The sequence below is a fragment of the Suncus etruscus genome, chromosome 15 (genome assembly GCF_024139225.1).
Source record: "Suncus etruscus isolate mSunEtr1 chromosome 15, mSunEtr1.pri.cur, whole genome shotgun sequence".
Lineage (NCBI taxonomy): Eukaryota > Metazoa > Chordata > Mammalia > Eulipotyphla > Soricidae > Suncus > Suncus etruscus.
Window position 1 is genome coordinate 23129987 of NC_064862.1, and position 24572 is coordinate 23154558.

Here is a 24572-nt window from a genome sequence, read left to right on the forward strand (position 1 = left end):
AGCCAGAGGATAGAGCTACGCATGACTAGATAGATGATTTCTAATCACAAAATCTATGTTCCAATGATACGTGCATTGTTCTCTTCATTTTGCCTGTGTGTGGGTTTTTTTGTGTTTTTTTTTTTTTTAACTCCAAAGGTTGTTGAATCCAATCTTGGTTAAAGCTCTGAGCAGGTTATTGCAGTGAAGACCAACAAAACCAACAATTTGAGCACAAGCCCAGTGGCTGGAAAGCAGAGTCCATCAGTGTTGTGTATGTAAATATTTTAGGGGATTATTATGTTACTGACCCTACCCTGATCGGTGATTGTGCCCTACCCTAGGGTGTGACCTGGTACCTGATTCTGCTTCCACCATTGGGTGGTATCTGATCCCACCATTGGGTGGTACCTGATTGTGGTGGATAAAAACAAGGGTCTGTGGAAGGCGAGGGGCTTTTTGCTCGAACTTATGCTGAGTCTTTGGACTTCAGTCTTGTCTACCGAATAAAGCTAACATTTCCACAAGCCTGACTGTCTGCGAGCTGTTTACCCGCCGTTTCACCTCAGAACCGTCGGCTAGACAGGGTGGCAGACGTGTGCTTCGAGCTGGAGGGGAAAGACCTCGTCCTCCATCCCTCCATCAGTCAACCTCTTCAGGGGATGACTTGCAACGCATCAGTGTTAAACCTAGTGGAGTTCTGGGTTCAAGTCCCTTTTTTTCCTCTAGTACAAAAAGAGAGACAAAGATATTATAGCTAAACATAGTGTTACTCTTCAAGTTACCTAAAACCAGTGTTTTTCAAATAGTGGGGCGCGCCCCTGAGGGGGGCACAAGGCTCTGTAAAGGGGGGTGCGTTTGACCTCGGCAAACACTGTCCTATCAAGCTAAGCCCTGTGTTTCTGTCTCTGTATATCTCTGGAGCTGAGAGTTGCTGTGTTCTGCTTCAAACCCCACTTCGAAAAGCTATGCATTGCAAAACGTGCTCATTGTAGCCATTAATTCAGACATCGTCTCTGATTAAAAAATCAGCTCAAGTTATTTTATATATTTTTGTTTTGCAGGTTAAAGTTTTTTCTAATAAAGATACTATTTACAGTCACACAGGGGGCGCAAAAATATTTTCTTCTTCCTAGGGTTGCATGACAGAAAATAATGGAGAAGCACTGCCAAGTTCACTCTTGTCAATCACCTTATAATGGCTCATTCCAATCCTTTTATTTTTTGGCTACACCCATTTGATGCTCAGGGGTTACTCCTGGCTATGTGCTCAAAAATTGCCCCTGGCGTGGGAGGACCATATGGGACGCCAGGGAATTGAACTGCCGTCCATCCTAAGTTAGCAAGGGCAAGGCAGATGCCTTACCTCTTGTGCCACCTCTCTGGCCCCTCATTCCAATCTTTTAAGTGAAATAGCAAAAGAAGAACATGCTCCAAGCTATAAAATGGAAGATTCCAAAGGGTGGGAGGATATATCTGGGGATTTCTTTCTAGTGCAGCTAGGTGAGGTTCTTTTCCAAGTTATCATCTGCTGTGAAGTGGTGGGTTGTGATTTCCACAATCTCCAGAGAGGGAGAGGGATTCCCATAACCCCAATCCGGGTAGGACAAGAGATGCAGGTCCAGGAGCAATTCTGATGCAGGAAATAGTCCACACACGTTGGGAAGGAATAGCAGGCCAGAAACTCACACCGCAAGCTGTTCACCCACAAGCTGGTTGCTCCACCATGTGGAACCACCATCCAAGATGGCAGCTACCCCTCCAGGCTGTCTGAGTAGTCTTTATTGAAAAAAAACAAAGCCTACCCCCAAGAGAAGGGGAAAAAGTCAAATGTGGAGGCCATGGGAAAACAACTTTTTAATATGTAAACCAAAGGAACCATTTGAGAGACATCTAATTAGAAGGCAATATGAGGACCAATCCAAAGGCCTCTACCAACAATCTTCAGTACTCAGAGTAAGTAACCTTGGGGAAAATATATAGAGATGATGGAATTTCCACTTGTGGAAGGGAAACAGAATGCAGATCATGGTTTTCTTTGCTAGGCTTTCTAAAATACCACTTGCCAGACAGACACACTGTACAAAACACCTCATACAGCAGAACGAAATGTGCCTTCCAATAGTGCAGGCACTATTTGGGATGTGAAGAAAAGCAAAGAATACCAGTTCCACCTGCTTAATAGAGTGTAAATTAAAGACACACCAAGGCATTAAGTATTGGAAAATAACAACAACAAAAATAAAAACCTCTATAGATAGGCAAAGTATTCATCAACAAGTTTATTATTTATTGGCAAGATGGTAGGAGAGTAGGAAAGCACCAATGTCTGGGATCAAAGAAGACTGGATTCCATGAAGCTTTGACCTCTATGGATCCCTGTCTCTTCTAACAGAGATAAAAAAAAAAAAAAAAAAAAAACCCTATTTGTCTTGTAGGGATTTCTTCAATGCTCTTCTAACTAGGTGGCAAGTCTGTTTTTCTCATCTGTGGAATGGAAAAACCAAAAGGACCCATCTCCTAATGATTTGAAATTTTAGAAAAATGTAATGTTATCAACTCAGCAGTTAAGACACATCAGCCCTAGCAAAGAGGCCGGATGGTCAAAAGGTGAAAAGGTGAAAAGCTAGAGTGCCCCAAGGTCACCTCTTCATGTCACATCTCCCCCCAAACACACAGATCTACTGGCCATGTAAACCCACACTGTCCCAACCATTACAGGATCAACTACAGAGCTTCTCCTCCAGCAGCTTCCAGCCCCCTTGTTGGCAGAAAGCAAAGCTGGAAAGAAGTCAGTCCTCAGGGTGTAGGATCCTCTCTGCCACATTCTTCACCTACTCCAGCTCCTTCACTGGCTTAGGAAGAGCATGAAATGCATCCACATCACTTGACATTTCAAGACTCAGTCCCGAGCTGACTGTTGAGTCCCGACTTCATCACAATCATCTCTGTCTTATCTTTCACATATTCCACCTAACAGCCAACTTCTTGCTCTTCAACAAATATTTATAATTCACCAATTCTGCCAGGCACTGAGTGTAATATTTTCTGATAACATAGAGAGTGAAATCTCCTTATTCCTTAGAACAGCACTTCTAGTGTGGTGATCACAATTCCTGATCGCATTTCTAAGTAAACAGATATCTATTGTCCCTCAGTTGGGTCCTGGGCCCCTGTATAGTTGTTAGGTGCATAGAATCTTGTGTGCTTGGGTTTTAGTCCTGGATCCACTTTCTAGCCACGTCACCTTGGGAAAGGGACATCCGGCACTTTTGAACTTTCCCCTCCTCATTTGTGACTTGGAGATAAATGAGAAGATGCATCTCAAGAACTTGAGGAGATTAGAGAAATGATTGCATGTGCCGTGGGATAATGCCTTGATGTTTTCATTTCTGTGTGTTTTCACTTTTTATATCCCCCCCCCTACCTCTCTTTATCACTATTAAGCAAGATGTGGGGTTTCTCCATCATTGCCACTCAGAAGGCATGCACCAAGTGCTGAAGAAAAAAAAAAGAATATGAGTCCCTTAACTCTGCTTTCTTGGATGAATCCAAGCCTTTAGGGGAAGTTGATTTATGAACTTAAGAGAGAGTCTTGGAGAAACACAAAGGAAGAAAGATTTTTCCCAGAGTAGAAAAGAGATTGACTTTGGGCTGGAGGGGGAGAGAAAAAGGGGTACCACGTGGGTGGGAAGGATGGATGTTTCCATGGTAACAGGTGTGCACTGAGAACCAAAAGCCATAACTGCCCAGCTGGACAACCTCCAGCAAGTAAAATAACTTCTTCAGGTCAGTGTTCCCTCCAGTGGGGGAAGACCCTTAGGGTTACCCTACAATCCAGTGCAAGGAAGAAAATTGTGAAGTTTGGCAAATATCCTTTCTCCCAACTCCTTCCCCAACCCCAGCTATTTTTTGAGTTCAACTCAGTTCAAGAAAACTTATGTTAGCCCTCTCTCTCTTTTGTCTCTTTGACTTGAAGGATGATTCTTTGTCCTGAATGGTTGGATAATCCTTCTGTTGAAAAGGGCACTTTCTATTAGTGGGTTCTCCTAAGGGATTGTCTGGTAGGGGAGCAGATTCTGAATACCCTGACTAGCTCCTCATCTAACCCTTAGTGCTTTCTGCATTACTGCTGGGCAATCTCTTCTCTCTCTCCCCAAGAATACTTTTGGGCTAACGATGCTTAAAGAGAACATCTTGACACTTGGAGTTAAGAGAATAAATAGCTAACTAAGCCTTATTAAGATATTTTGCATTTTAGGTTATGCTGTCGGGGAAAGAATGTTGGGTATGGGTGAAACTATGGTAACAAACACATCTGAACTATTCTAACTTGAATCTTAAAAATATAATAAACTGGCCAGGGACCGGGAAGGTGGCACTAGAAGTAAGGTTCCTTGCAAGTGCTAGTATAGGACAGGACCGCTGTTCGATCCCCCGGCATCTCATATGGTCCCCCCAAGCCAGGAGCGATTTCTGAGCGCATAGCTAGGAATAATCCCTGAGCATCCAACGGGTGTGGCCCAAAAACCAAAAAAAATAAATAAAAATAAAAATAAAAAAATAAAATAAACTGGCCGATATTATTGACTCTCTGAATTGCCTTTTAGCATCTACAAAAAGGGGCAGTGGGCTGATGAGACTGTATGTCACGTAGGGTGTTTACCTTTGCATAAAGCTGAAACTGGTTGGTTTCCTGCCACCACATATGGTTCCCTAAGTAGGAATCTTTTAGCATAGTACCTGGAGTAAGTTCTGAGTAGTTACAAGCATGAACCTCAAAAGGGGCAATAATATATGTTCCATAGAGTTGGGGTAAGGCTACAGTGAATTGTATTTATAACTGTTTCTCGTAGGTCTTACTTTATGACTAGGAGATGCCAAACTTGCCTAACTATAAGTAACTTGTCTGATCTTGGGCAAGTTTCTTTATGTGTTTGGAGTTTAATTCTCTTTTGTTGTTATTAGAATATTAGTTCTTAACTTGGACATTAATTGTTAATTATTGATAGAACCCATTCTCCTACCAGAATGTAAGAAACTTGATAAAAGAAAAATTTAATTCACCATAATGCTTTGCCTATAGTAGAAACTCAATGTCAGATAGAATATCAATGAACAATACAAGAGAGAAATGTGAAGTCCCTTTGCACATATTGAAGAAAGGACCAGAGAAATTGTGATTTTTTTTTACAGATAACCGCATACATTCCTTTATGTCCCCTAGGAGAAGACCTTAGCAGATCAATGAAGCCCACATTATTCAGACAGGTGTGGAATTCATGTCCATCCCTGGTAGGTTCAAGGGACAGTTCCAACACTGTGCTTGGAGGTTACTCTTGGCAGCTCTCAGAGGACTCTGCAGCTCTGGATATTAAACCAGGGCCAACTGAGTACCATCTAAAATCTCAGCACAAAGCAGAATTTAACCCCCAATACTATCTCTTCAACCTCTAAGATGCTTCTATTTGAGGGAGCACAGAATTTTGGAGGTATTAGAAAGACCTAAGAATGGAGGAAAAAGTTCAACTAGACTGAATACCTTGGAAATCTTAAAGAAATAAATGATCTGGCATTTAACATTGGTCAAATGAACATAACAAACTTGATTTAAAAATATAGGAAAGGCCAGAATGATAGCACAGTGGGAGGGTTTTGCCTTACATACAACTGACCCAGGTTCCATTCCTGACATCCCATATGGTTCTCCCAAGCCTGCTGGGAGTGATTTCTGTGCACAAAGTCAGGAGTTATCCCTGAGTGCTGCCAGGTGTAGTCTCAACACTTTATATACATAGGGAAATGGTGGAGAAAGACACAGAGAGTTGATAAATCTTGAGTTGTCGTTGAATAAAAGAATGGATGGTAGAGGAAAATAGTTGGAAAAGAGTAAGTGAATAAAGATAGAGAATAGAGAAAGTTTAGATGCACTAATGAACGATGGTTCTTTGGTCAGATGAATGGATGGATGACTAGCTAGTGAATGGCTAGAGATGAATGGAGAATAGATGGCATGTCACAGTCTGATCAATGGAAGAATAGGTGGAGGGTTGAGAAAGTTCTTAGCCAGGGTGAGGCATTGCCTGGGTGATGAATGAGCCTTCATCTAGAAACAAAATAGACATGAAAGGGTCAGGTTCAGGTATGTATTACAACTGCAAAGGTCCAAATTTCTCTTCAAAGACAGGTGCATTCTTTCCCCAATGTCTGGCTACCCATCTAGCCAATAAAGAATATCTATTTGAGTCCTACAAATGACCTCCCACAGTCCCTCCACAGGAAAGAGCCACTGAGATGGCCTTCCTGAAAAATTTCCCTGTTGTCAGGGCTCAGAACTCTCTGGCAGGACAGGTAGGATGCTGCCAATTCACCTGCCACCTGGCCAGCTGGCCCAGGCAGGGGACTGGCCAAACAAAAGCCTCTTTGTCACTGGGAGCTCTGAAACAGGATTCCAGAAACAGCCAAGCAGCTCACCTGCTCGGCTGAACCAGGCGGGACAGATGGACAAGCATGAGGCCCCTCTCTGCAGGCTGAGGGCAGCATATGCCAGGGGAGGCGTCAGAGGCCAGATCTGCCTGTGTGTGTGGGGGGGGGGGTGGGGGCAGGCAAGATATCTGCTTGCCTTATCGCAGCAGGGAAGTTCTGAGACAAACTTGACATTGGGCAAACATGTCCCCAGACCCAGAGCTCACCCAGGCTGGCTCAGGCTCTGGATCTGAATGAAGGGTACCCCAGTTCATGGGTCTTGGTCTCTCCTTCTCCAAATAAGGAGCTAAATGATATTCTGAAGATGTATAGATCTATTTTTTTTTTTAATGAAAAACAGATTTTCAAGTTGTTGGCAGGAGCCAGAGTGACAGCACAGCGGTTGGGCATTTGCCTTGCACATGGCCAAACCAGGATGGACCCAGGTTTGATCTCTGGCATCTCATATGGTCCCTCAAGCATGCCAGGAGCAACTTCTGAGCGTAGAGCCAGGAGTAACCCCTGAGCACTGCCGGATGTGGCCCCCAAACAAAAACAACAGCAACAACAACAAAAAGTTGTTGGCAGTTGAATTCCATACACTATTTCAACACCCAGTATTCATTTACTGTCACCCCCCCCCCCCACCCCATGAGCACGGTCATTTCTTTAGAAAATCAATATTGCACTTGTTTCAATGCATGACGCTGGTCATAGAAGAAATCCCTCAGCCTCACAGGTAAAGCGAGAAGCTCAGATCATCCCTCGTCATGGTCCTGTCAGCTCTAAAGTTCTGAGGCTGTGTCATCTCTGTGGACCTTGGGGCATCCCCCTCCATAGCAGCACTTCTACCTGTGTGCCCCCCCTCCCCCCCGTAGTTCATTCATTCCACCACGATTTAAAACTCCTCATCGGGGACCACTGACACAGGCACTCAGATGCAGCAATTAATGAGACAGACTTAGCTCCATTTTCTCAGGAGGGCAAACGAGTCTTTGGTAAATCATAAAGCGCTAACGATGTTGTTTTATAATCCTGGCAAGTCTGTATGATTCAAACTACACGGCAGGAAAATAATTTGATGAGGGCAAAGCAGGATGGTCCATGCATTCACCTAACATGTTCCTGTATCTCCCCAGCCGCATCGTATCGGGTAGAAAAAGAGAAACAAAGAATAAATCTTCATAGCCCTGTTCAATATGAACTTACAAACATGTTGAGAACTAAACAAAGAAGCCACAGGGAAGGAAGTCTGTCATTGGAGCTAATCTGGAGCAAGTGGAAGAATTCCTCCAAGGAAGTGGCATTGACAGAAAGTGGAGAAGATGGAAATGAGACCCAGGAGGGCCCGGAGAACCTTCTTCTCTGGAATGTGCAAAGGCCCTGTGGCAGGAAGAGAACAGAACACTTGAGAAACTGAAAGGAGAAAGAAGTGGGTGGAATGGAAAGACACGATGGGGAGCAGCATTTTCTAAATGGTTCTGGGGAGAGAGACAGGAACTTATGAGGAACTTAGTTTACTCCGCCAACACACACACACACACACACACACACACACACACACACACACACACACACACACACACACGGGATTGTGAATGGGGAGGGAGAAAGGAGTTATACGGTCTGATGTCTGACTTGCTTTACAAAGAGATTCTTCTAGCACAGTGTAGACAATGGAGGGTGAGGAGGGTCAGATAATATTTCTGAGGGCAGGAACGATAGATACAGAACCAGGATAGGTAGTATCTATGCTGATCACACAGAGAACATGACATGTCCAACAAAACTCAGATCCCAAATCCCAAACCATGATCAGGAATTCTAGTAAATAGAGAAGAGGGTTTACAAAGACCCAAGTTTGAGTTCAAGGGGCCAGAGCAATAGTACAGCGGGTAGGGCATTTATTTGCCTTGTACGTGGCAGGCCTGGGTTTGATCCCCAGCATCCCATATGGTTCCCCGAGCCTGCCAGGAGTGATTTCTGAGAGCAGAGCTGGGAAAAACACCTAAGCACTGCTGGTGTAGCCCAACCTCCAACACACACACACATACACACACACACACACACACACACACACACACACACACACACACACACGAAAAATAGAGTTTGGGTGCTGATCTTCTTACTTTGGAATCTCAATTTTGGGACCTCAGTGCTAGAAATCGTTGCTTTACCTCCCCTACCAAATATATTGGAATAAAAACGCATCTACCAAGTATGTTAGAATAAAAACGCATCTATTCAGAGAGGACTTCTCATTCTCATCCTGACTCAGCAGTAACATGCCCTGAAGTGAGTCACTGTCACTCTCAGAGAGTCATCACTGTCCCCATCCATCAACCAGAGATACTGTGAGAAGGGAATTTGAGGGCAAGTGAGACATGCTTAGCAGGATCAGACATGCTTAGAGGGCTGGCTGTGGGCTAACACATGTTCCCAAAATGAATGAGCAAACATACACACACACACACCCTAGGAACACACAAATACTCCTGGGCCAGACAGAACCTCTTCCACTGGTTCCATTGGAGGGGAAAATTCCAGCTCACTTGCCTCAGTTTAACTTTCAAGGAAGCCAGAGTGCCAGCCTCTCCGCTAGGCAAAGCCAACAGGAGGACGGAATCCCTCAGTATCATCTGGAGAGGAGAAGAGTCTCCTGATGAGAAACATTATCGGCCAGGAGATTTTAATATTTGTTTGGCACAGCCACACGTAGATGTGAATTGCTTAATGACTGTTTTAGGGTTCCACACTGTTCCTGGGTTGGGTTGGGCTTTGTCTCGGTGACATCTTAATTCCGTGTTTTATTTCATGGAACTCCTCACACAGGCTGTGGCATGTGGGAACTCCCTCAGCAAAATTTCAACCAGAGATGAGGTTGGGGGGTGGGAATGGAAGGAGGAGGAGGAAAGGAGGTCGGGGTGCAGCAGACCAGAGTGGAGAAAGGAGGAGTTCAAGGGCGGCCACATGGGTTAGGAGACACATACCAAAGTCTCCTTCGCCTGTCATGGGAGCAAGATTTAATGCCCGCTTTGAAAGTCCAAACAAGGCCCTTTTCAATTTCCTAGATTGATCACAATCAGGGAGATTGCGAATTTCATGCTTGTCCAGATCATGCAGAGGGGGCTCTGCAAAGCTTCTGACAGGATGACTTCAAAATCAACCTTGACTGCTTTAGATCAGGGAGAGAGGAGCAGAGAGAAGCAGGGTAAGTTTAGGTCTGTGAAAAATAAAAGGCTAGGGTAAGTCCTGGGCCTCTATACCTGGCTCAGGACCCCCAGTTTAAGAGCATGTGAAAAAAATAAAAAAAGAAAATGTGGGAAATCTTTTTCTTTTTAGGAGAGCAGTCTCTTTAGGGCCACCTCCTACAAGTGCTCAAGGTTTACTCCTGGCTCTGCTCTCAGAGGGGCTAGGCTGACCCTATGGGATGCCAGGGACCCAACTAGGGTTGGCCAAACTCAAGGCAAGCTCCATCACTGCTGTACCAGGGATCCAGCCCTATTCATGGGAAATTTTGACCAGGCTCAAAAGCTTGACTTGATCTGCTTGGTGACCCCTCACTGCCCTCTTTCCACCATCAGAACTCTTCTGATCCTCAACTACAAAGGCCAGGGACCCAGCACAGAGTCTTGGTGACATTTGCACTTGCTGTTCCCATGATCACACTCCCCCCACCCTCCCAGGCTGCCTTCCTTTAGGTCCTAGGTGCTCCCTCCATCTCCCTTCATGTCTTCCCTCTTGAAAACACTCATCACCGATGAGCAAACTTCACTTATTTATTTGTTCTTTTTATTCCATTTATTCTCCTGCGGGACAACAGAGACCTCTCTAGTTCATGGCTCTATCTAGGAGGAGCAAACTAGAATTGCAGACTGGATGGAGGGAGGGAGGGAAGGAGGACAGAGGGAAGGACAGAGGGAGGGACAGAGAAAGAGGAGAGAAGCAAGCACACTTTTCTGTTTTAGCTCCCCTCCCTTGGTGCATCTGGTCCCCCTGTGGTATATTTGGCCATTCACAGGGCTCGTGCCTGCTCAGAGACTGCAGCCTGGATCTTGTCAGCACTCGAGCTAGACCATGAAGGACAAGAAACCTAATGGCCCACACAGGAGCCTGCCTGCCTGAGCCAATGGCAGAGCCTCAGAAATGTCCTCTTCCATGAACAGTTCCGTTCCACAGCTCCCCTTCACGAGCCAGCGCCGACAGGTCCCTAGAAGACAACAGCCCTCCAGAGAGCCTGCTTCGCCCTCTGGGAAAGGCAACCTGGGCCTCCTCCTCCTCCTTCTCCTCATCTTCTTCTTCTCCTCCTCCTTCTCCTCCAATTCTTTCTCTTTCTCCTCCAATTCCTCCTTTTCCTCTTCCTCTTTCTCCTCCTTCATCTCCTCCTCTAACTGTTCTTCCTCTCCTCACCCTCCTCTTCTTCCCCCTTCTCTTCCTCCTCTCTTCTTCCTCCTTTCCTCTTTCTCCTCTGCTCCTCCAATTTCTCCTCCTCTTCCACTACCTTCTCCTCTACCTCCTCCTCCTCTTCCTCCTCTCCTCTTCCTCCTCTATTCTTCCTCCTTTCCTCTTTCTCCTCTTCTTCATCCTCCCCTTCTCCTCCTCTACCTCCTCCTCTTCCTCCACTTCTTCCTCCTCCAACACCTCTTCTTCCAACTCCTCCTCCTCTTCTTCCTCCTCCTCTTTAGACCTTGATGAGGCCACAAATCCCCTCCTTTCATCCACTCTTTGCACGTGTACGCAAAAAACCAAGCACTCATTCCCATTTTACAGCACATATCACTGAGGAAAACCATATGAATGGTAGCAAGGGGTTTTGTGTTGTTGGGTGGGTTAACCCTTCTCTAGTTAGCTACCTACCCACTTCTCAATCCCTTCACCCAATAGTCAAGACTTCGTTTTTTTTGTTTTGGGGCCTACCCAGTGGTGCTCAGGGATTGCTCCTGGCTCCATGCTCAGAAATTACTCCTGACAGGACCTGGGGCTGCCAGGGACAGAACCCAGGTCAGCCGCATGCAAGGCAAACACCCTGCACCACTGTGCCATCACTCCTACCCTGCAATAGTCAAGTTTATAAGACATTCTGTGTCCCCCTTTTCCATTAAACTGACCTTTAAAGTGATAGAGGGCCTTTCATTGATGCTTTTCTCCCTGATCTACACAGCCCTGGTCCACAGCAGTCGTGATAGAAAAGGTAAATTTTTATTCATGGCTGGCACTAATGCTGGCAAGTCATTGCCCGTGCCAGCTGATACTCAACATCCCCAAACTCATTCAGTCCCCACAGCATCTCTGGGAGGCAGCTGCTATTATTAGCCTCATTTTAGGGATGAGGAACCTAAGATGGAGAAGGTCAGGGTGCTGGCTGAGAGTCAGAAATCTGGTGAGCATTTGAGGACAGTGCAAGGGAAACTTACTCTTGAAGTGTAGGATATGGAGGCCCAGAGAGGCAACTGGGGAATGTCAAATTTATATCGAAAGGTGAGCACAGGGCACTGCAGTGGTCAAAGGACCAGACCACAAGACCCCACATGCTAGTACCCTTAACTAGCTAGCTCTCTCTCTGGTGCCTCATCTGCTGGTTCTTATCCTTCCAGTTCTTAGTGATGCGGATCTTGGTCTATGCCAGGCTCTGTGCCCTGTGATGGGGTGATTCCTCTTACTCACTCCTCACTATGACCCCAACAGATGGAAGATGCAGGAATACAAGCATAGGAGGGTAACATAATGAGAAGATCCCAAAGTTGGGGAGAAACCAAGCAGGATTATAGCCTGGGGAATATGATAACAGCACCCCAGATCTCTCTCTCTCTCTCTCTCTCTTTCTCTCTCTCCCTCTCTCGCTCTCTCTCTCTTTTGGTGAGAGAGAATAGGATATGTGATTGAACTTGGGGAATCACATATGCAAGGTATGTGCCTACTATGACCACATCTTCAGACCCAGGACCTCAATTCTTCATTTTATTTTATTTTATTTTATTTTATTTTTGGTTTTTGGGTCACACCTGACAGCGCTCAGGGATTACTCCTGGCTCTATGCTCAGAAATCGCTCCTGGCAGGCTCAGGGAACCATATGGGATGCCGGGATTCAAACTACCATCCTTCTGCATAAAAGGCAAACACCTTACCTCCGTGCTATCTATCCAGCCCCAATTCTTCATTTTATTTAAAAAATTTTTATTATAGGGGCTGGAATGGTAGCACAGTTGGAAGGCATTTGCCTTGCATGCAGCCAACCTAGGATGAACTCAAGTTTGATACCTGGTATCCCTTATGGTCCCCCAAGCAAGGAGTGATTTCTGAGTGCAGAGCCACACTGCTGGATGTAGCCAAAAAACATTTTTTTTGCTTTATTTTGGGGGGAGGGCACACCAGTGCCGATCAGGGGTTACTCCTGGCTCTGTGTTCAGAAATTACTCTGGCAGGTTTTGGGGACCATATGGGATGCCTGGAATCAAACCTGTGTCTGTCCTGGGTTAGCTGTGTGCAAGGCAAATGCCCTACCATTGTGCTATCTGCCCCTCCCCCAATTTTTATTATAACACTATGATTTATTTACTAAGCTGTTTATAATACAGTCATTTCAGACAGTCAATGTTCCAGTACCAATCCTACCACCAGTGTCTCCAATCTCCCACTTACCATCCTAGCCTGTCTCCTTACAGGCACAAACAGGACTTCATATGGCTTAACACAACACAAAGGCAAATGAGACGATCAAAACTTAGATCAGTAGAGGTAAAAGTGAAATGATGATTCCATTTCTTCAAGTAAGGTCAGTGTCCACTTGAAACCATTCTACTTCCTCCAACTCAGGCACTGTGGTTTGAACCTCTAAGAAAGTCTGAGGCTGAACAGAAAGTGTGGCTTTATGACAGTTCCTGCTCATTCTTTTACCTCAAAAGCAGGTAAATCCAGACATGCCAAAAGAAAGGATTTTTGTTTGGGGGGGGCCTTACCTAGTGATGCTCAGGAGTTACTCCTGACTATGTGCTTAGAAATCGCTCCTGGCTTGGGAAACCATATGGGAAGCCAGGGGATTGAACCATGGTCCATATTGGGTCAGCCGCATTCAAGGCAGACACCCTACAGCTGCACCATCACTCCGGGCCCAAGAGAGGATGTTTTTTTAACACTGGCTTGTGCCCCTATGGCATGCAGAGTGTGCTCAGAGGGCAGAAAGCAAAGATCAGGGCCCTGCTGCATATGAAGGGGAAGGGAGTTAGGCATTCCAGGGTTTGTCCATCTTGACGGAAAGCTGGCATGGAGCTGGAATTTGGACTCTCCTGCTCATCTCATATTCCACCTCGTATCTGCTGAAGTCTCTACGCACCCACCTACCCAGCCATGCGTCTATCTCAGGAGCCTTAGTGGAGAGTATTTTTCCTAAAGTGGAATGTATCGGATGCCCCAGCATGTCAGGACTGGGGGGGAGCCAGGAGAGTGTGGCTCTGTGACTAGTTTACATCAATGTTCAATCAATACCTCCAACTTTCATCAAACACCAGTGACAGCCCGGTTCTCAGTGATAACATGGAGTTGTCATCAATGGTTCCCCACCCTCTCCTCCACCAGTTCCCATGGACCCCTATATGCCATTAAACCAATGTCACCTTTCAGAAGGAAGAAGGTTTGCTCCTAGACAGTAACTCCCTTCCCAGAGGGGGAAAAACAAACAAACAAACAAACAGATGTCATCTCCAGCCAGCCAGGGTCATTCACTGTTGAACCTGGGCACTCAGGCTCTTAAGCACAGGCTGTCTGGAGATCACCCCCACCCCAGTCACCCCTCACCCGGCTCTGCAGTGAGGGCAGAGTCAGCTCAAATGTGCTAACTGACCTTCCTGGCACCAAGAGGAGACTTGGCTGAAATGGTTCAAAGGCATTTTTTCCCTGCCTTACAATTTGGCTGTCTTCCCCCTTTCTGCAGCAAAATTGCCCATAGTTTGGAATTTATGAGCTTTTGGACAGGCACTGGGCTGAAGTCTGCTTCTGGACTATTCTGCATAGAAAGGCTTTTCAAAGGAAAAAAAAAGAACAGCTTGCCAAAGGACTTGCAGAAGAAGGACTTTTCTCTTGCCTTTGCCAACCTTCACATTACGCTCGTGTACCCACGAACAGCTGGATTCTCAATCCAAATCATTTTTACCTGTGCATTATAGCTGTGCATTAGCTATGTTGGTCTATAGTTTTCTCACGCTTGACCTCAAACGTACACTTTCCATTGGTGGCCTGGGGGACTAAACTGATGTACAAACTTTTCTGGACTAAACAATTAACAAAGAGGGTAAGTAAACAACAGCTGGAAATTATTTTACAGTGTGTTTGTGTATGTGTGCGAGAGAGAGAGAGAGAGAGAGAGAGAGAGAGAGAGAGAAGGCAGAGAGGAATCTTTTATCCCCTGAGAATCTTACTGGTTCCTGTTGTCTCGCCTTTTGCCAGTACTGAAGGGGCGAGGATTAATTGTGGCCACCCTATTTTTTTCTTGGTTTTTGTTTTGTTTTGTTTTTGGGTCATACACGGCAGTGCTCAGGGGTTACTTCTGGCTCTACGCTCAGAAATTACTCCTGGCAGGCTCAGGGGACCATATCAGATGCCGGAATTCAAACCACCATCCTTCTGCATGCTAGGCAAACCCCCCTACCTCCATGCTATCTCTCTGGTCCTAATTGTGGCCACCTTATATTCTGGAAGAATCCATGGTTAAGTTTTTAACCCGAAAGAACCAAGTCCGGCCACCCTTTCTCTCCTGCTACAAACTGCATGACCCCATCAGCCAGTTTGGGCTCAAACTAGGAATGAAATCAGGGATTGCCCAAGACTGAGCCCCTTCTCTAGACAGACAGAACCTGGCTTACTCCCTAGAAACCCAGACAATAAAGGCAGTGGCATCCATCAATTCTGTCTTGAGATCATTCTTCACCAGTTCTACCTCCCTGCTCCCTGCCAGAGTCAGCTCAGAAAGCAGCTCACCTTCCCCCAGGGAGAATTATGGGACAGCCTCAGACCGCCTCCTGGGTGTTCATTTCATCTCAGAGCAGTTAGGGGTTACCATGCCCAGTGTTTGGTTTTGCTTTTCTGTCAGCATGATCCAGGGGAGGGAAATGGATGGGCCTGAAGAACACAACCCTGAAAGTAACTGTTGATTTTCTGTTGGTCTCTGGAGGAGCCCCGAGCTGTTCATTTTCAAAGCCAAGTCTAATAAACCATCACCATGCATCAAGCACTCTGGGGAAGTGCTTGTTCTCTGACTCAGTACCCCTAAGCCACTGCCTGAGCTGGCCAATAGTCTGTTTCTAAACTGGGGGTAAAAGAAAAACCAAATAAGCTCAGCCAGGTAAGGCTGTTTTTCTAAGACACTCAGCTTTATGGGAGAGCCAGGATGGGTATCCGGGTTCCTCTGTGCACTTAACCACTGTGATATATGACCTTCCTACTCCACTCTCCCACACTGACATTTGAGTCAGACATCTGCTGGCAACATGATACATTCTAAAGCGATTGCCTCATCAAATATGCCTCAGAGAGGGGGAGAGAAGGTAGAGGGACTAAGGGAGAAGGGTTGGCCTGGAGAGATGATTGTATGACGTATGTTTACAGCTATGAAATTCATGGGTTGAATGCTATCTTCTTTCTTGGTACTCAATGATCAACTTCAACTATCCCAGGGAAGTACGTTCAAGGGACACTCTCATCTAGAAACAAATTATAAATATACAGTCAATAGTTTCCCCCTGTTGGCTGAGGAGGGGTGGTGGGGTTTCTCTACACCTCCCCCATCTCCCTGCATATCAATTTTAGGTCAACTCTGCTGACTGAGAATCTGGGCTGGAGGGTCCTGATGAGACCAGGTCTTCTGGCTGTCTCTAGAGAAAGCCACTGACCCCCGATACCCCATGCTGGTTCTACTGGGATTTTTGTTTCTTCTCAAGAACTCTCTGCTTTAAAAACATGATGCTTTCATTCACAGATACAGATTTGAAATGATGTAGAAATGGATCATCACAGAGGATGAATGATATGGTTTAGGTGTAGGTAAGAATGGGGACTGTGCAGGCTTGAGAGCCAGACTGTTGAAAGATAACTGCATCCCAGTCTTCCCCCAGGAACACTGGATTACAAAGGCTGCCTGTTTCAGCTCTACCCAAACCAGGGGACACAGCTGGGACTCTAGAACCATTTCAACAGAGAGACTATGCCTGGTTCAGAAGTCCTGAAGAGGACCCTTCCACGATGACAGACGTCAGGGACTTAAGACTCACACTTGCAGCTCAGGAGTGACTCCTGGCCTCAAGGAGCCCCAGGACATGCAAAGACATCACAGATAAAATGGCCTTAGAGTGGGGAGGATACTGAATGTCTCAAGTTGATTTGATCCAAATTTTTTCCATCAATATTAGGCAGGAAGCATGAGGGGAGGAAACCTGGAGACTGTTTAGATGCTCGAGATCAGCGAGGAACAAGCAAAGGGCAGATTAGTGACAGACTATCAAGCAAAGGGTGAAGGGACCCTACTAGGCATTGCATTTTATTATTCAAATGCCCCTTCCCCCCTCATGAATTTTCTCTCTTCTCCTGAACCCCAGAAATCCAGAGAAGAGCCTGAGTCAAATACCACACTTCAAGCTTCCAAGACAATTTCTTATTGTCCCTTTACCAAGGGCGTTTTCTGTGGCCAAAACAGCAGGCAATTCACTCACAGAGGGGAGAGATGAGAAACAGTACTCAGGAAGCTAAAATCTCTGGCTTCAAATCTGTCCCTAAACTCTCCAAACAGAAAAACAGCAGCTTGTCACAGTCTTTGGGTTTCTTGATTCCCTTCTCCAGCCAGGTTCAGGGGACCTCATTCACTCCTTGGCATCCTTAATACCAGCCACTGCTGCGTGCAATCTGCCACAGTCCACTCTGTTGTGACTCCAGTGGGGAAAAGGCACCAGTTCCCCTAAGTGCTGTCCAAGCCAGACTTTCCCCCCAACAGAGAGGCAAAGTTCTATGATAGCTTCTTGCACTCAGATTCCTCCAGCTCCAACCCATCATGCACCCTGCAACCCACCGAAAGTTCAAGTTCTCATTCAGTTGTGCTCCAGCACAATCTCTGTCTAAAGCACTTTCGTGGATGTGTTTCCCATCTTCTCCCTAATGTGGTTGCCAGCTTTAATCAATCCTCAGTATGGTCACCCCTGGCCCTCTGCTCGCCCGTTCCCACACGGAATCACTCATCTACCGCCAGCGAAATAGAAGTTTTCATACTGCCTTGATTTCTCTGACAGAGGGTACAGACAGAGGGTTTTCCCATTCTCCAACTCCTCCAAATGGAACGACTTAGGAAGACATTTGGGTTGCTCTGTTCCCTCAGCTCCCCCTGCATGTTATATATCCCTATCTTTCATCTCTCTCTTTCTGCCTCTTTCCTCCAGTTCCAGAGCTATACCCCCTAGCCCTCATTGCAACAATTAATGCCACTCTTAAGTGTCTGACTCGAGTTTCTCTAGCAACCCCCATACTCCCTCCCCCCCCCAAAAAAAAACAACAAAGAAAACTCCCAAGACTTTCTCCAAGCTCTTGGTGCCTCCTTGCTGACCTTTGAGCCTAGTCCTGGCTGGGGGAGGTGGGGAAGGCTGGAAGAGGGGAGGACTTGGCAGCTGTGGGCAGCAGCAGCCATGCACGGAGGAGGGTGCCACTGGGGATATATTTGAGGGAACAGCATATGGGCTTTTGTCAAAACCCTGGGAGTGCGCGGAGCTGTCTCTCTGGCTTCTTAGCTGGCAGGGAAGGAGACCACAAGCCACTCGCGGGGCTGGCTGGCGGCTGAAAGCAGCCGGCTCCATCCATCCTCCATCCTCCATCCTCCTCTGGGTACCACTCTCGCAACCCCCTCCAACCTCCTTCTGCCTGGCCTTGCCCACCCCCGACTTCTGTCTTCTGAGCTCTGTGATCCCAAGAAAAGTTTCTCCCTCAAGTCAAGTCAGATTCCACCCACGCCACCCACCCCAGCGCGAGATACCAAGGATGTCGCTTTGCCAAAAGCTTCCCTTTGAGGGAAGCTGGCCCTTCTCCCCAGCCTGCAGCTCAGCCAAGCCCGGAGTGTCCCAGGTTCCAGCGGGGAGAGCCTGGAAGGAGCCTGAGGAGATGGAGGAAGGCTCAGACAGGCGCACCCCACTCAGCAGCCTGCCTGGCACCAGCCCAGCCTCCCTGGGGGTTTGGGGGACAGGCAGAAGGCAGGGTCCAAGGGTCCCTTCTTCAGAAGGGTTTGGGGGGGGCATTACCTTGGCAGCGGCTTGCGGGCCGTGATGCTGGCTACAATGATGCTCTCGGGGCGCGGGGTAGCCACCGCCTTGAAGGTCCCTTTCCAGAACTTCTCGAAAAGCTGCTTCTCGCCTTGCTGAACGCTCGCCATGGACCGTTAGGTGGGGCGCTGTCCGAAGTGCTGAAACGTGGTCTGGCTTTTTCTTCCCCGAGTCACCCCCTTCTCAAAGGGTGGGTGCACACAGAGGGGTCCTCCAGGCTCTGTGCGCCTGGAAACCCCGAAGGGTGGAACAAGGATGCTGGTGGGGAGGTGGGGATGGGGGAAGTGATGGGGGTTCAGGGCGGAGACTGGGGGTGCGCGCCAGCCCCCCCGCAGGCAGAGGAGATGGAAGAGGGGGTCCCTAAGACTGGCTGTGCTCAGGGGCCAGGCTGGCTGGCGGGGCAGGGCCGGGCCCGGCGGGGTTGGCGAAGCGTGCGTGCGCCTGTGAGCTCAGGCGCGCCCGGGTTTTTGTCTCTCGCACAATGTGACGTTGGAGAGGAGGCTGGTCGCTGGAACTGCTCGGGTTTGACTCCTCCCTCCTCCCCAGGCCCTCCTCCTTCTCCTCCCCATCCTCCTCCTCCTCCTCTGCTCCCCACCCTTCTCCACTCCCGTCGCCATCTGCATAACAAAAGCCCGCAGGTCCAGGAGACAAGAAAGGAAAAGGCGGTGCGCGCGCTCCAGGCCAGGGGTTGGCACCCTAGGCCTGGACGGGGCCACCTGCCCTCCTTGCAAGCCAGGTTTGGGCTCCAGCTTCCCAGTCACCCTGTCCAAACCGCCAGCAGAGACACTTCTGGCTCCAGGTGTGATCAGATCTGCCACGATAAGTGGACAAGTCCAAAACTTAACCTCGCCCTCCCTAATCATCCAGCTCCCAGGCCAGCTTGCCCTTGTTTCTAGGGGGCCCGGACGGTGCTGGATCACAAAGGCGCCCCCCCCCCCATCTACACAAGAGGATTTACACCACCAAGAAAGTGCTCTGGGCTGGACTATCTGGGTTCCTTGCCATCTGCTGGGCTGGTTCTCTCCAGCCCACCAAGGGGCGCACAGACACATCTGTGCCTTGGGCTAGGGGCGGAGATGGGGGGCGGTAGGGAGCTTGCTTTTGTGTTTCTCAGCCTGCCTGCCTGCTCGAGCCTCTGCTGCCCAACCTGGGCACAGGCGAGGGCGAGTCCTATGCACCACCCGGCCAAGGAAAATTCAACTGCAGCTTTAGATGGTCTTGGAGCATCTCTAGGAAGGAACAGCTAGAGGGAGGGGATCTGAGGCGGCCAAGGTGACAGTCACTGCAGAAACAGTTACTTTTGTTCTTCAATTTCTCCCCGCCCCCTCGCCCCCATCGCCTGCTTCCTCTCTTGTTAACGCTCATCTCAGAAAGTGGAAGTTTATATTTGTTTTATTTAGATGTTTGAGGACCACGCCTGGTGTTGCTCAGGGTTGATGCCTTGCTTTGCAGTTAGGAATCACTCCTGGGGGTAGGGTAGCGGGGTGTGTGTGTAGGGAGGTTGGGGAAGGTGAGGGGAAGGGTCATCTGGATGCTGGGGATTTAAATTCAGATCTGCCTCCCTCCCCGTGAAGGATAAGCGCATTATCCATGGCTCCACCTCTGCAGCCTGAGAAAGTGGAAGTTTAGCTCCATCGATAATACTTAGGTCCAGCCACACGGGGACCAGAATTTCTATAGTCTCCTCTTTCCCTTTCTGCAGGGTTGGGGATGTCAATTGGTGTTAATTAGGCCACATCCAGATGTCAGCAACCAGTGGTACACTCTGGTGTGGAGAGGTGACAGGGCCAGAGAGATAGAACAATGGGCAGGGTGCTGGTCTTGCACGGTTAACCAGGTTTAATTTTTGTGACTCTATTTGCCCCCCATGGATCCCTAAATACATGGCCAGGATTAAGCCCTGAGCACCACTCAGTGTGTCCCCAGAACAAGAGATTATTTGCAGAACACCCCCCCCCCCTTCCCCAGTTCATCTCTCCCTTGGAGTTTATAAGGTGAGGCAGCTGAAAATTCCTCCCAGAAGATATTACCAAATATTTTTTCTTGGTCTCTCTGTCAATATTACCAAATCTTTTTTCTTTGTCTCTTTGGTTTTCGGGCCACACCCAGCCCTGCTTGGGGTTGACTCCTGGTTCTGTGCTTAGGGATCTCTAGTCTCAAATGCCTGCAAGACAAGTGTCAGTAGCATCTCTTCACCCCTCTGCAACCCCCTATCATAAGGGCCTCCCAGGACCCGGGACAAGTTTTTGGCCATAGCAGAAAGACATTCCTGAGTCTTGCTAATGGCAATGTAGACCACATATCAATGGGAACTTTAGAAATTTTTGGAAGGAAACGAGAGAGAAAAGGGAGTGAAAGCGGAGGAGGATAAAGGCAAAAAGAACTAATGCGGGAGGAAAAGAAAGGAAGGGAGGAAGGAAGAAGTCCCCCGTAACTCGGTCCAGGGTGAGTGGGTTTGTACCGTCTTTGTGAGCACAGCCGGCAGCCTGCTCTGGAGTGACCCCCTCTGGCAGGCCACTAGACGTGCAGTCGTTGCATTCTTTGCCACAGCCCTTGCCACAGTTGGAAAATGGAGTCAGGACTTCAGAGGTGGAGAGGAAAAGAAAGGTTCTTTTCCCACCTGTTTGAAAAATCCTTTCCTCCCAGAATGAACGTTCACAGGCTTTGGATCCCACCCTGAAGCTGTTGACACTTTCAGTGTTCCTGAGAACAGACTCTGGGTAGCCTCAGATCTTGAAATCCTTTCCACACTCAGAGCATTTGCATCACTTGGGGAGATATGATCCTTCCCCTGCTCCCCCCCTCCATAGGATTAAGCCCCAAATCCCAAACCTTCCCAGTTCTCATTCACAGAATGCTGATAAGTGCCTATTTGCATATTATTTCTTATTTTGGGCAGTGGAGAGTTGGGGCAGCACACCCCAGAAGTACTCAGGACTTTCTCCCAGTTCTGTGTTGAAATTTCCCTTTTGACCAGGATTAGGGGACCCTTTAAGATGCCAGGAACCAAACCAGAGTAAGCAACATCCCCTTACTATCTCTATTCCATATTCCAAGGTAAGTGGTCGGGCAGGCGAGTGATTTTGCTCCATTATAAAAGTGAGTGTGTGTGGGGGGGATGGAGGAAGCCTGTTCTGGGGTAATTCTGTATGGAGAAACTATGTAGTGCTTTTGCCAGGATGGAGGTTCTTGAGTGGCAGATACAGTGATATGGGATGGTAAAAGCCATTGGACACCCATGAGTCACATTCTAAGTGGAATATGATTGGGAATCTTTTAGGGAGGGTTTGTGGGGCCCTGGGTTTTGAATAGACATCCTTTGTAAAGGGCTTCATGTTGTAAACCTCTTAGGCTTCTCTTTTTCAAGACTAAGTTTCCATTTAACACTATACCCCAAACTTCTGGCTATACCAGATAGCTTATCTGGAAAGGACACGAAGGAGCAGGAGGAAGGTGCCCTGGAGAGCAGCCAATCGTTTTAAAGATCAACAGAAGCAAGAACCTCCTCATCCACTTCCTATATAAACTGGCTGTGACCCTGGGTGAGGTCACCTCCAGCTGAAGGTTGCCCTAATCCCTCAGCTTAGACCTTGTTGTTAGACAGAATAAAGTTTTGCTTTGCTTTATTTTGGTTGTGCAGTCTTGTCCATTGACTCTGGATCCTAACTTTGGCTCAAAGTGCTCTAAAGGTGAATTATCTTACCTATTTAAATGAATTTACAGTCAGGATGAATGAAAAGTTAATTCCTGTCTAGGTTCTAGGTAGCATCTGGACAAGAATTTCCTAGGAACAACAGCTATTTGTAAGAGGAAGTGCTCAGAGAAAACTAAAGTATGACAACTAATTCTTTATCATGTTTTAGCTGAGTGACCTTGGGTCACACTGACTCAGTTTCCCCACCATCAATGGAAATTTAAGTACCTATATCACATGGCTATTGTCAGGATTAAATGAAATAGCACCTGTCAAGAACTTAGTCGAATGTCTCATTTCTAGAAAATACTCATGAAATGTTAGCTATTCTTACTGATGCTATTGAAAGAATAAACTATTTATGGCTAAGTTATGCCATATTTCGTTTAATAATCATTGATGCTTAAACTTGGTAGGGCAAAAGCTTGCAAAGAAAAGAAGGCCCAATGATAAATGAGAAAGGAAGACTCTCTTACTGGAAGGAGTTCAGTGTAAAAACCCTGAACACTGTCAAACAGGGCCATTCCCTTCGTCCCATTCCTCCCAACAACAAAACAACAAGAGACGCTAAAAGTGTGAGAAGAACAGCTTCTAAAGACTGATGGTGGAACTGGTGTTGAAGTTCATTGGAGAGGCCGGACCTAAACTTCAAGTCATAGGTGGCACAATGGTAGCCCAGATCAACACTGGATGGGGGTGGGGGGTAGATATCATGCTTTATCACCTAATTCTTCCTAAGCACATACTCAGGAGCCTTCTCAAAACATTCCTGTGGGGGGAGGGAGGGCACTGAAGGTGTTCAGGGATTACTCTTGGCAGTGTTTGGGGGATCATATGTTTCTGGGGACCCAATCTAAGCCAGCCACATGCACGACAAGTACCCCCTAACCACTGTACTATCTCTCTGACCCATCAACACATTCTTTCGACAGCTACCTGAAAGTTTATTTCAGAAGGATGCATAAGAACCTCCTGATTTAAAAGTCCTAAAATCACTTTTGCAATTCTGACATCAAATTCTAGGACTTTCAAATGTGGTTGGGAATTCCCCAACCTACTAAAACAATTCTCAGGCACCAACAGACTTTCGTAGAATCCATCTCTAACCCAATGCTGACTACCCCAAGAGCTCTTCAGATTCTGCAGATGAGGAGTTCAATTCCAAGAGGTCACCTCTACCCCCTACTTCAGATTCCAGCTGCAAGTTCAAGGACTTCTGAATATAAATCTATAAATCTATCCTATCTATAATCTATCTATAAATCTATTCTAAATTAATGAAGATGATAAGGTCATTTGGTGTTGTTTTTAGGGAGATGACTTCTGTACCTCTCCAAGATTGGAAGCAGTGTAGTTAGCCATGTCATTCATGGGTTGGAAATTTAATTCCATTCCTCAATCTCTAGGGAGGCAAAAGTATTTGAAGGTGGTTAAATTAACCTCCAATGCCAATGAGTTGATCAATCCTGGCTATGCAGTGAAATTTAGCCAGAGGTTGGAGAGTCCCTGGGTTCGAGAACATGTGTAAATTTGGGAAGAGCAGCATGCTGGGAAAAGCACAAAAGATCCTCATGTCTCCCCCTTCTTTCCAGATGCTCTGTTATTAACTTTCCTTGCCTCCTTTTCTAAGAAACCAGCCATCTAGTTAGTGAAATGTTTCTCTGACTTCTGGGAGATGTTTTAGCAAAGGAGCCAACCTCCAGGGGTGTTCATGGGAACTTTTGTTCAGAACTTGCAGCTGGAATATGAAGTAGGGGGTTGGGGTAACCTCTTGGAATTGATCCCCTCATCTGCAGAATCTGATGCGCTCTTGGGGTAGACAGCATTGGTTTAGAGATAGATTCTACGAGAGTCCGTTGGTGCCTGAGAATTGTTTTAGTAGGTTGGGGAATTCCCAACCACATTTGAAAGTCCTACAATTGATGTCAGAATTGCAAAAGTGATTTTAGGACTTTTAAATCAGGAAATTCTTATGCATCCTTCTGAAAGCATTCAAAGAGTCAGTCATATAGTAGTTGGAAATGATTCTCCTGGATGAGAACTGGGTGTGAAAGAAAATAAAGTGATAGGCACAATACCCCTTCAGCAACAATATTGCAATCCACAGAGTCTAAAAGAAAAAAAGGGGAGAGAGAGAGAGAGAGAG

At 47.0% G+C, this 24572-nt stretch overlaps 1 protein-coding gene across 1 annotated transcript in view; it reads right to left on the bottom strand.

Annotated features, from left to right (window-relative positions):
- The window catches only part of SRRM4 (serine/arginine repetitive matrix 4), a 155634-nt gene extending 136454 nt beyond the window's left edge, over positions 1-19180 (bottom strand). The window contains exon 1 of the mRNA XM_049788805.1: positions 18712-19180. Within this exon, the coding sequence (XP_049644762.1) occupies positions 18712-18842 (131 nt within the window). The 5' untranslated portion in view covers positions 18843-19180. The remainder of the gene's footprint in view (positions 1-18711) is intronic.
- Between the last annotated feature and the right edge of the window lie 5392 nt (positions 19181-24572).